The sequence below is a fragment of the Trachurus japonicus genome, chromosome 2 (assembly GCF_045865225.1).
Source record: "Trachurus japonicus isolate A0001 chromosome 2, Traja_1.0".
NCBI classification, from domain to species: Eukaryota; Metazoa; Chordata; class Actinopteri; order Carangiformes; family Carangidae; genus Trachurus; species Trachurus japonicus.
In genome coordinates this window covers 5,458,270-5,471,089 of record NC_140908.1, presented here as the reverse complement: position 1 = coordinate 5,471,089, position 12,820 = coordinate 5,458,270, and the positions used below count along the sequence as shown (strand labels likewise).

Genomic DNA, 12,820 nt, shown 5'->3' with positions numbered 1-12,820 from the left:
CTCAGTTGGAGCACCACACATGGAAACTAGGTTTTAAAGACACTTATTTCATAGCAGTTTTTTTTGGTGGACTGTGTGCTGTAGCAGTCCTCACACTGGTCTCTAGGTGGCAACCAGTACCATGACTTAACTGCAACGGAGGTGTCCATACGAATGTTATGAGACCTATGTGCTAATGCTCTCTGATCCACATCTGATGTACACTTTACCTTCCTGTGCCTCCCCCTGCTGAGTTTGGCTCAGCCTCAACGGTGTTTCCAAAGCTGCTCAACTCAAGATACACTCACACGTCACACTAATCCACTACCTGTAGGTGTGTGTGTGTGTGTATGTTGAGCCGTGGAGGGATTGAGGTTGCCTTACATCACGCGGACCAATGCGGTAGAGGCTGCACCTCTAGGAAACATATACTTTAAACATTTTACCTAATGTCAATTAATATTAATTATCCAGTAACAATTTTGCTAAAAAAAACAAACACATCTTGTTGTTTTGAATACATTAGGACAACAAAAATTGAATCTTTATCAATATATGTTGTTTGCTTTTATTGCATGCACTCTATTTTTTAACATATCACATGTGAAAGTACATTTAAAGGTTATTATGATAAGGATTTCATGTGTATTAAGTGTTATAACTTGGTTCTGCATTTAAGGCCTCCAGGTGAAAGCTGACCTCTGACCTCTGAAGTGCACACAGGGTCGATTCCACATACGTGCATGATTGTGCACTGTGTGTTTGTGTGTGAGGTCTTTACTTGAAGATAGATGACATCATGCCCTGTCTGACTGTCAATCATCGGAGCCATGCCTCCACAGCTTCCCTTATGATTGGCTGCAGCTCCAAATGAGCCTCTGCGTCTGAGAGCGAGCCGCCAGTCAGCAGACAGACCAGCGCCAGAGGGACCACCTGCACACACACACACACACACACAAATATGAACACACAACCAGCCTCCTCCAGCCTTCTATCCCTCCAGCATCTTAGCACCTCCTCACCTTGCTCCTCTTTCTGGCTGCGTGTGTGTGTGTGCTCATGTCAGAGGACGTTATGTCCACTGTCAGCTTGTCCACTCGGTAGATGGCCTTCAAAAGAGCTTCTTCACACTTGGGTTCAGGATGACCAGACAGTTTCTAGGAGGAGGAAGGAGAGAGGATAATGTGTTTTTTTTGTGTGTTTTTTTTTTTTTTTGGATTAAACTCCTGTGTGTTATGTTGTATGAGCGGTGTAATTGTGTGTACCTGCAGTAACCGTGTGGCTCTGCGGTAGAGCTTGCTGTTGGTGACTTGCACGTCGATCATGTGGTTGTGGTAAACCTTCCCCTTTAAGACGTGAGCTCCAGTGCTCACAGCGTTCAGCACCAGCTTAGTGGAGAGCTCCCACTGCTGAGAGAGACAAGCAATTGATTTCTCCTCCTCTGCGTTTACATAAGCTATGAATGAAAACATTACAAATACAACAACATTACACATGCTCCCCTGGCATCTCCATCTGGTCTGAAGATATTTAATCGCATACACTGGTAAATTCAACTCATATACACACAATTTCATCACATATGTAATATATATACTGTATATCTATAAAGTAATATAGATATATATATTTTGTGAGTGTATGAGTTGAATTTACCAATGTATGCAATTTGTGTAAACCTCTCTGTTCTATACCTGTGCAATGTCTCCAGTCTGATTTGCCTTAAGGGTTAACTTTAATGTGTTATATAAAATATTTTCAATATATAGCTTGTAATTAGCGTTTTACATACATGTGTATTATAAGTCTGAAACAAATAAAGATAGATAAATACATAAGTACAATTAAAAAAATATGTATTATGTATATACTGTATGTATTCTATCTGTTTTTCATTGTTTAACCTTGTAAGCTGCTCTTTATTTTGAAATTTTAATATACAAATTGTTTAAAAAAAGGAAAGAGCATGACAAACAAGCCGAATAAAATATATGGAGATCGATAAATATGACACACCCACTGTCAAGTGCATTTATGTCTGTGTAGCTAGTGTGAATGGAGGGTGTTCACCAAAGAAAAAAAGGAGTAAATGAGTTATTTATCATGCTGCAGTAAGTCGCAGGAATCAATGTGTGTGTCCATGTGCGTGAGGAGGAGTACCATGTGTAGAAATCTCTCTGAAGCAGGTGTTGGCCAAGTGACTTTTAGTGTAGATAAACACATGTTACTGATGTCAGCCTGCAAAAACAAATAGATAGATATATAGTATATAGATATACTGTATAGATAGATAGATAGATAGATAGATAGATAGATAGATAGATAGATAGATAGATAGATAGATAGATAGATAGATAGATAGATAGATAGATACTTGTTGAGCAGCTGCAGCGTCTCCGTCAGTGTGGTGATAAACGGCGTGGAGGTTGCTCGTCTTCTCTCTCACTCTGTGCGCCAGCTTCGCCACTTCACTGACATCATCTGTGGGGAGAAGCTTTTGAGATGATGGCTGTTGCTTTCTCTTCTTCTTCTTCATTTTTTCTATTTTTTTTATTTTTTTCGGCAGACCCCAAACATGAAAAGGAAACGCACCAGAGTGTGTGTAGATAAGCAGAACTGTGTCCTGGTCGCTGAGATAGGGCAGAACCGAATGCAGGAAATCCTCATGCGCTATGCAAAACTCTGGACCCTGGGGGAAAAAAAGAGTCATCCATGCATTTTCAGAGCATGCACATTCATGTTAAACATTTCATCACCAATACATGCTTAGATGTGACAACTTTGCATTTAAAAAAAACCCCGAATTTAGCGAGGCCTTTAAAATGTGGGTTTGTTTACTCGTGTTTTCAGGCGGATGTCAAAGAAATTTGATCAAACCTGCGCAGTCCCTTTAAGCTGATTTGTTAAAGCGTTAATAACAAACGCCAGAGGCTGTTTTTCTTTCATGCTTTAACTTTGATTGTTACTGCTTTAGTCATAAGGGAAAAAAGGGTTCTTTAAAGTTATAATCCTTAAGATTTTCACCAAATCAAGCCCGACTTCTGACAGCATTCATGCCTGGATCATTTATTACCTTCATGACTTATTATAACCTATGATAAATATTTTAATTTGCAGTATACTTGGAAATATCTGGCCTCATTACAGCTACAGTTTAATAAAAAAGTACTAAAGCAGATTAATTGGAGACAGAGATGGAGTCCAACAGTGTTTCATAAACCAGGTACAGGGTGTATATCACACTAATCCTGTCGCGGGTTAATCTAGAAGTCAGATTCTGCTGAGACAGACATGAAGGAAAATAAAAGCTGGATTTCATTTTAATTGAATCTTAGTGGATTTCAAACATTTTAATACTTCCTAAAGCCTTGTGAGGATTTCCAGTCTTACTTCAGATGAGCCAGAACAGAAATCTCCATGTTTTGAACTCATATAGTGCCACTAAGTACAGTACTGCTGCCAGAGCAGTTCAAACAAATGTTAATTCTCCTGAACAGCGTGTGATTTTTTTTTTTCTTTGTTAAAGACAATGCAGTCGTGCACAGTGTCAGAGCCTTTGTTCTGTATCTGCAATAATTATGTGTTCATTAATTCTAATTGTCCTCTTTTGTTTCTCTCCACATACCAGTGAAGTGAGGGGACCTTCATTGTTGCTGAGATTCCTGTATCCTCCACTCATGAAGCCACGGACGTCTTTGTAGTCTGACACACACACACACACACACACATAATAGATACATATAGATATATATTTACCGTGCAAATGTAAATAATGAGTCTTGGATGTGTTTTTGTCCATTCTGCTTGACTTAAACTGTGTTTTTAAATATCTTTCCTCTCACCTGCTCCGAACGTGGGGTTACACTCGCTGGCGTCAATGAGGCCCAGCACAGCCAGGGAGCCCCAGCCCAGGTAACACACACTCCTCCCACACCGCAGACTGAAACACACATAGAGCAAATAGTACAAATAGTACAAATCTGGAAGTTTTGGAAGCTGCGTATCCACTTGAAATGTTCATTATTGACTGATTGAGTGAGGCTTTTCAACCTTGCAACAGATGAAACGGCTGTGTAATAGTAGCATAGCAAACATAATAATAATTTAACTTTTAGTCCATTTTTTCAAAATAAAATTCAAGTTTACATTGAAAGGTTTTAAACGGGATGTTTCACCTGCGTCCAGCTGCCTCCACCAGAGCTGCAATCCCCTCGCTCTGACTGTACGTGACATCCAGAGTTTTTTCATATGCTCTCATGTGCTGCAGGATGCCGCTGTTACGGAGAGAAAGATGTCACCTTGATATATCTCAGCTACATATTTAATATTTTCCCATGCAGGCCCTTAACTTCTACACTAGTTGTATCCAGTTTATTGTCATCACACAACCACAGAGTCTCTTTTCTGCTCTGACCTGTAGAGGTCAGCAACGCACAATGGAAACACACTAAAGCACCCCTGTTAATTCTCGTGGCGATGTCCGTCTCGTCCTCCATAGGTGGACCTGTGCCTATAGGAGAAACTGCTGCTGCTACTGTACATGTTGGTGGTGCTGTAGTTACCACACGCAGAGTGACGATGCGACGCACGTGCAGCCACATGTGCGAACATTATCACCGATAGTCCTCAATGTACTGTACCCAAGAATGTCAGTAAATAAATATGCTGATGCACGTGAACGTGAATGTATGGCACTGACATTTTCAAATGCACACATCACTAGTAATGTGAAAAACATGTCGGGGACGGATCGTTCGGTCGGCTGCAGGCTGATGGCTGTCGACACAGAGAAGCACTTAGGAAGCTGCATGTTGGACCTCTGGGTGCGGAGCTGGAGACGAAAGGTGCTATGAGGCTACTTCAGGGGAAGGGCAGTTTCACTATGATCCCAGAGCCAGCCTGCATGTCCATGAAGACTTTTCTGAGATGATCTCAATAAATCTGAATACATTTTTTTTTAGAATAACTGAAGGATAATTCACAGGCTGGTTGTTCTTCCATTAAAACTGCACATTTCAAAAAGACCACATTGTCTGTATTGCTCTGTATGTCTATGTTTATGACATCAGTCTAGATCTTGACACTGTGACAGTTGTGAATGTCAGTCGACTGTATAGTATCAGTTTAGAGTGGAAGAAAAGATGTGAGACTAACATGGCCCAAAATCCTGTATAAAAATCTGACACATTTCCACATTTTTTATATACTAAATTATTTAAAACATGTCAAAAACACCCAAGAACCACTGAGTGACGACATTCATCTGTACATTGAAAATAGGACATGCTCTTAGATTTGATATACTATAAACATTTTATGTATTAAGCTAATTATCTTATTTTCTTATCTAATTAACATAATTGTTATGAAGAGGTTAGTATATTACAGCAGCATGCTTACTTGTATGTGACAGGTGTTTTTGTGAAGGCTGCAGCATGAGCAGAGGACAAGACAACGTCCAGGAGGATCTTGGTGGCGCTGCCTCCCTTCATCCTGGAAGAACCACTGATCGCTTCTGGCTGAACGCACAGAAAAGAAAAAAAACACACACACAACGAGTCACCGGACCACAGTATTGACACACACAACACAACTCCCTTGTTTGTAATCTGAAGACTTGACGCAAATACAACCCGAGCAGTTTGTGGAAGAGAGCAAATAATGTGCACAATATCGTGATGAGTACAACTGGACGTTCTTACCCCAACTGTCGGGTTGATGAGGAAGGCCGCTTGACTTTTGGCGAGCTCCTGCATCCTCTGAGCCACACTGTGAAATGTGAACGCGCAGCCTGGTATGGGCTCGCTCCTACACAAGTAAATACATCGTCATTTTGGATGTTACAAACACAGTGATATGGTTGAATTCAGGACGTAACAGTGATGGTGATACATGTTTACACACTTGGCTTGACGTGCAGGGTTGAAGCCAAGCAGCACAGGAGTGTAGACCTCGGGGTGCTGCAGGCAGTAGTCCAGCTGCCCGGCCACAAATGGAGCCTAAACAGCCAAAGGCCAAGTGCACACAAGCCGAGTTATCTGCTATTCTATGAGCTCCTGATTTATTCAGTTAGGAAACGACTTACAGATAATCCACAGGAAATACCAATGAACAAGACCCGCTTCTTCCCCTCGCAGACCTGCAGAAGAATAACAGTGGTCAAATGCTGGAGTGTTTCTGAAAACAAACTTCCACTATTATCCTATATCCTCTCTCTCACACACACACTCTACTACTGTCCCGACCTTCTTCAGACTGAGTGCACCCGATTTGGGGTCGTCCTCGGGAGCTTCTTGGGAAGTCAGCAGAGCTCTGCAGAAAATGAGAGAGAAAATGAGACACTCACACATTGAAAAAAATGTTTTTACAAATGAAAAGTTCAATTCATAACAATCATATTTAATTCATTGCTCTCAGCAGTTGTGCTCCTACAGTAGCTTATGACTACTGGTGACTGATACTGTATTACCTAAGAGCAAACTTAGTTTATATCTTGCACTGTACACGCTTAGTTATAGCATAAGTTGCTGGGTGGATGATGTAACTGAATAATTTGCTGAAACATTTGCCTAAAGCCCAGTGGACAATGCAATATTTATCAGTTACAGCTGGTTTTATATTTTCATGTATATGAGTGTAATCTTATGAGTCCAGTCCCACCTGTCTCCTCCTGCGATGATGTAGGAATAGATCGAACCCTGGTTCAGTTTCCTCAGCTCTCTGTTGAAGCTCGACTAACAACACACACAGACACAAAAATACGTGAAACAGGAAGCAATTCACCATAAAACGGAGATTTGAGATTTGATCAAATGATGTTATTTAGTGTGTTTTTTCCAGATACTATTGGCCTGGTCTGGGCTTCTTGTAAGATATATTTTTTCTTCTGGAGACAAAATGTTTTTTACATTATCTCATTATACTATAAGTTGAACTGTGCAACAGTAGTTTCTCTCTTTCCTCCTGGTGTGCAGGGCAGTTACTCATATGTGGAGCATGTCAGGACGAGTGTTACCGCCATGAGGAAGGCCAGTCGCCCCGAGGTCCCACACCCACTCAGTACAACAAGGCTGTCCTGAGGATCCTTGTGGAAGAAACAAGACAAAACACTTTTACCCCACAAACTGACTGACAAACAGAAACACACACAGGCTGGCTGGCAGGCAGAGATAAGATACCTTCAGAATGAGCTCCAACCTCTTTGCGACCTCCATCACGGTTTTCACCACTTGGTCGCTCAAAAGCCTCTGAAAATGACATCAAGATGAACATTTCCTGAAGAGAAAAATTCTCAAAATAAATATTTTTTGTCACACTCTTGTACCTGGTAGCGAGTTGCTTCTGTCTCTTCTTGAAACATCTGAGCGTCACAGGCCTGTAAAGTCCTCACGATGCAGTCGGCTGAGGCTCGGTCGATGTTACGGCTCAGCGGATTGGACTTCTCTGAGACAGGGAGTGTCGGCTCGTAATCTGGGGACTGAACACATAAAATTACAATTTAAAGAATAATTCAATGTATTTAGATCATTTTAACCCTTCTTACATGTCATCTTCAAGCCATTAATTTCACACTGTAAACTGAAATTATATTTTAAATGGACTTTTTATGTGATTTGACTTGATGCTAGTTCATGTGTGTTGATGGTGGCTGCTTTTATCGCTTGATAATAGTTGAATTCAGGGTAATAAGTTCACATTTTGCAAACAAAAAGACAAAAAACAAACAAACACACAAGGTGACACAGAAATAAGTGCTGTGAAAGTATAAAACCATTAAGGTGCTGTCATGCCAGACTATTTTTCGGCTGTGTGCTGTGTCTTAAACTAAGCTGAGCTAACCAGCTGTTGGCTGTAACTCCACACAAACACAAAGCTGATATCAACTTCCTCATTTAACTCTTTGCAAAATGCAAACACAACATATTTCCCCCCAAAAAAATCTCCAACTATAACCATTTAACTCACCTCCCATTCACACACAGTGGGGAGACCACAAGTCTGATCCGATCTCGCCATGGTGCAACAAGCCTGTCCTTTTCTGACAAAAACAGTTTGTCCCTGTGTGGCGTCCACTTCCCTGTTGTCAGTTACAGTGATTCGAAATGAAAACCACAAAGTGCTCGGCTCTATCTGTTGTGACAAAGTTCACTTGAGGACCTTTGAGACCGAAGAGTGAAAGGAAGTACGGATCTCTCTGTCACACACCAACAGAAATGCCCCGGGTATTTTGAGATTCATGGTCAAAATTATCATTGCAACAATTTTATATGAAATTAGAGAGGCATATATAGACTGTGTGCTCCCTTCAGGAGACGCAAAGGTAAAAGATTATCTATTGCTGATTTTTAATTAGAAAACGCAGCACAGCAAAAGCAGCTTGAACACTGAGATCAAACCGAAAAAGACAGCGTGAGACAGATTTTTTTAAAAACATCTTTGATCTCAGCTCTGAAACTTATGGCTCCTAATGGATTAAAAAAAAACCAATGTGCGCCATCGTTTTCAAACGTGCTCTCTTCAACCCTTGTGTGCACAAAGACCCGACTGCTTCTCGGCAGTGTGAAAATATTTACAGCGCAGCAGATTGTGGAGTCTGATACGTTTCATCACTTCCAGTGGACTCCATCCCACTGTTTGCTGCAGCGTGCCTCACTCCTCCACACTCCCACCACAGTGTCTCATAACTGCCAGCTAATTGCTGTCAGTGATACAGCAGCAAGGACGTTTCCCACATAACGCTCCACCAACAAAGGAAAACTAATATCGTTTCTCCTAACAGTTGTGTTGACTCCTGTTTTTCGTGGTGTGATGATGCGTTTGTTCTACATATCGCCCGGCTCACGCTGAGCTTTAATGATATCTGACATCTGAAGCATAGTTTGATGTTAACCTCTCTGACTCAGTCCAACACCCCAGCTGGGAGGCGTAAGGCCAAAGAAGTCAGGATGTAACACTTTCACATGGGAGGCACAGAACATTCAGCGTCGAACAGACGGCTTCGTACTTAGAGAGTAGCACAGAATTTATGTAGTTAAAAAAAATATCATTTAATTTTAGGTTTTGATTGATTGATTGATTGAAGTGTATGTATATGAAAATAAAATAATGAAAAAAGAGAATAAGACAAAACATTTAAACATGAGATATAGAATAAATATTCGAAAAGGAGTGAGAAGAAGTAAAACTTATAAACTCCCACCCCCTCTCCTTATATATGACTAACTAAGATCCTTGTCTAAACATATCTTATGTTACGAAATCATGAATATAATTTACTTATACACACTAATTATACATACATACAAACATACATACATACATACACATGCCCACATACAGATACATACTCAAACACACACGCACATACATACAAAAGGAAAAGAAACAACAACACAAGATAATGACCAGTATAAAAAGATAAAAATAAATAAGCACAGTAACTTCGTAACACTTGGTGCTACCCAACATCTTCCTCATCCCTGTACCTCTGAAAAATAGACTCTTTGTACCTCATTTTAGACTGTTTCATGTTTGGACACTGCTTCAACTCCATAGTGAACTAGGTTTCACTGTTACATATGGTTTAATCAAAGATTTACACACTTCTGTACAAGGTGAGATTGCAGAAGTGCTTGTTTCACATCTAAATCTGGTATTTCAGTTGTGTTTTTCGCGTTTTATTTCCCGTACAACAGAAGACATAATATAAATGTATCTCAGGTGTTCTAATGGAAGTGAAATCAGGGTCACAGGTCAATCATAGCCACCTCTATAATTAACTTGGTGATTATCTGTTTTTTTCCCCACACAGAAGCAGAAACATGTGCAGAGGATGAGCACGTCGACCCTGCTTTTATTTGTTTTCTTCCACAGCTCAGCGTCGCCTGTCGACTTCCGGTTGTTTTGACTTGAGCAGAAATCTAATGAGTCATTTAAAAATGTAGACGTCTGCCTCTAACAAGCCTCGTGCTCCGCCTGCCTGTCTCTGTCTGTGGCTCTGACTCTGAGTAGGGGGAAAATGGGCCCTGCTGCATTTTTCACGGCAATGAACACGCTGTTCTCACTGAATGATGCAGCCACACGCTGTCTGACCGGCCAGCCTCAATGTCTGAATCTATACATAATAGAGTCCGAGGAGCTCCAGCACAAAGCGTCATTCAGTTTGGGGTGATGATGTTGCATAAAATGCTGCATAAATCATAAATTCACCTCCACCTGAGTTGACCAGTGAGTTCCTGAGCATCAGACCTGCTGCAGCCCTGCACCGCCTTCTCCACTTTGCCTACAAAACCATGAAAGCTCCTTAGATTTTTGAGGCGGCGCCACATCCTCCCTCTCATCCTGATTATTCTTAGCAGTGCTCTTACTGTAATTCTTGACAAACCACCCCCCCCCCCTTTCCCCTCCCAAAGGAGCAGGAAAGTCATCAACATTTAAGTGGTTCTGCTCATAATCACTCCCTGGGACAAAAAAAAAAAAAAAAAAAAAGCTTCATTCAGGGTGCAGAGGGAAAAAGACTTCCTTTGTCACAAACTGCTGTTTTCAGCGCTGCAGGAATTTACTGTCGCTAAGACAAATTTAAACTTGTTCGACGTGCGAATAATGACTCTCCAATTCCTGTTTTATTTCTGGTTTTTAGGTGAACTGTGCTGTTTCTGCCTAGTGTCACTCGGGTTAGGCCTTTTTCTGTTTGCTCCTCTCCCATGGGTATAATTATTTAGGTACACTTTGTTGGTAATATGCAAATACATACATGCATACACAAAAATGTATTCATGTTCCTCCGTATTCATGTTGTCACACTCAGGCTCCACTGTATTTACAGATAATTTACAATCATAACATATTTATGTTTAAATTCTAACACCAATTGGATGTAGTGTTTTGTGTTGGATTACAATACTTTTCCACCGTCATCAGACTCTATTTAAAGTTTGCGAGTCGTCAGTGTCCTCCTCCCCACTGTGCTCCTATCATCTTTATCTGTATGATCTCTATTTAGAGCAAATAATGCTCCAGTTAAACTTTCATTTTGGTTGTATTTCCCTGACAAGTTGTGCATTTTCAGCGCGTCTGAACCTCGGCTCTTTCCTCTGCGTGCTTCTTTTTTAATTGCCAATTACTTTCTTCCCTATGTTGAGTTTTTCCTCCAAAATCTCTGTGCAGTTGTACGAATGTCTGCACATAGCAAAGTGAGGAGAAGTAAAGAAAAGAAAACCTGAATATCTATCTTGTCTAATTACATCGACTCCTTATCTCACTCTGTCCCCCTTCACAGCCAGATTAAAACTCTCATGTTGTGTCTTTTTGATTCCCACCAACTCATAACAAGGTCATTGTTGTGGTCTTTTGAGGGTTTTCTGCTGATCCAGGAGCTGCTGCTGCTGCTGCCTCTGTCTACTTTTGTCTTGAACATCAGCACACAAGAAGCATTTGATCTCTCCACTCCTCCAGTTTTGCTAAATCAATGGGATACATTTTTGTAAAAGCAGAGAGGTGAGACTGCTGCTGCAACCTTGGATGAGGGGGATTTCTGTCATATTTTGCACATTATTTCAAGCTCAAACCTCATATTTGCATCTAAACAAGAGAAAGAGTGTGCATTTTGTTTGTATTTACATGTTGTCTCTTGGGTGCAGATGTGCAACCTTGACTTTTTCTGAGAATTTCATCTTTTTAAATTCCTATAAAAAAAGACTCAAGTCTGCTGCGGAAGATACCCCGGACTCTGCTGACACGGAGCTCGGGTCATATATCTCATTTTGCATTTTCATTAAGATTTGCTGTAATTAGCCTTAAGTCCAGGTGTCGGGGAAAACAGCCCCCACGCCGAGCTGCAGCCCATAACTCCCCTGTTGCTCTCCCTCACTCCCATTATCGCTCTCTCTTACTCACACACACACACACACACACACACACACACATATATACACAATCGCACACAGCTATACAACCATCTACTCGCTCTCCCTGTCCTTCAGCTGCACAGCCGTGGTTGTCATGACAACAGAGAGGCTAATCTCCAGTGGACAGAGAGAGAGAGGGGGGGGGTGGTGGGGAGAGGGAGAGAGAGAAAAAGTGCAAGTGCTTGCACAGAAAACAAGGAGCAAGTGTGTGCGTGATAAAGAGATGCAGTGCATGCTCACAAATTACTGTGTGTGTGTATGTGTGTGTGTGTGTGTGTGTGTGTGTTGTGCATACTTGTGAGAAGAGAGGGTGGATTGCATATGTATGAACACTGCATCTCAACTGAAATGTTATTTAATATAGGCTATATATTTGTATAGGATAAAAACATTTCTCAGCCTTTCTTTCACTCTCATTCTTCCCATTCCTCTCCTAATCCGTTCATCCTTCCTTCCCTTCCTAGTTTTGGGAATCCCGACCCTCTTCCTGTCCTTGAATCTATCATTGTCTTTCATTTTTCCTTCTCATGACCTTCATCATCAGCCTCCAAAAAAAGAAAAAGTCCACATTTAATTCCCCCGTCATGACTTCTCCTTAAAAACTCCTCAACACACCCTGTGTTTTTTTCTTCTCCCCTTTCTCAATTCATTCAGTAAATCCATTTTCCTTCTATCCCGCTTTCTTTTTTTGCAGCTCAGAAATTTGTTTTTCCTCTTTCTGTCTCTGACACGCTTTTCTCATCCTTCCAACAATTCCTAAATCTTTCGCTCATCCTCTCTCCTGTCAATCTCTTCATCCTTTTGAACTGCTTCAGCCTGAATCATCTTTTCTATCTTTGTCTCTCTCTCTCTCTCTCTCTGCACACACACACACACACACACACACACACACACACACACACACACACACACACACACACACACACACACTCCTT

General features: G+C 41.1%; 1 protein-coding gene across 1 annotated transcript; it reads right to left on the bottom strand.

Annotated features, from left to right (window-relative positions):
• Positions 1-532: 532 nt before the first annotated feature.
• Positions 533-8,098, bottom strand: gckr (glucokinase (hexokinase 4) regulator). Its single transcript, XM_085796926.1, has 19 exons — positions 7,945-8,098; positions 7,304-7,456; positions 7,158-7,226; positions 6,995-7,063; positions 6,640-6,713; positions 6,225-6,291; positions 6,065-6,118; positions 5,884-5,978; positions 5,682-5,787; positions 5,380-5,498; positions 4,155-4,253; positions 3,822-3,919; positions 3,605-3,681; positions 2,572-2,668; positions 2,354-2,460; positions 2,140-2,217; positions 1,245-1,388; positions 1,002-1,136; positions 533-912 (listed from the first exon to the last, which is right to left on the bottom strand). The coding sequence occupies exons 1-19, from the start codon at positions 7,993-7,995 to the stop codon at positions 799-801; spliced, it is 1,806 nt and encodes a 601-aa protein (XP_085653052.1). The 5' UTR covers positions 7,996-8,098; the 3' UTR covers positions 533-798.
• Positions 8,099-12,820: the final 4,722 nt, after the last annotated feature.

What these genes read in the sequence shown, in the direction of transcription:
- gckr (XM_085796926.1), bottom strand. Translation starts at nt 7,995, where the DNA reads ATGGCGAGATCGGATCAGACTTGTGGTCTCCCCACTGTGTGTGAATGG. An exon ending in CCACTGTGTGTGAATGGGAG is followed by an intron (nt 7,457 to 7,944) that starts GTGAGTTAAATG and finishes TTATGTGTTCAG; the next exon opens with TCCCCAGATTACGAGCCGAC. An exon ending in CAGCCAGAAAGAGGAGCAAG is followed by an intron (nt 913 to 1,001) that starts GTGAGGAGGTGC and finishes GTGTGTGTGCAG; the next exon opens with GTGGTCCCTCTGGCGCTGGT.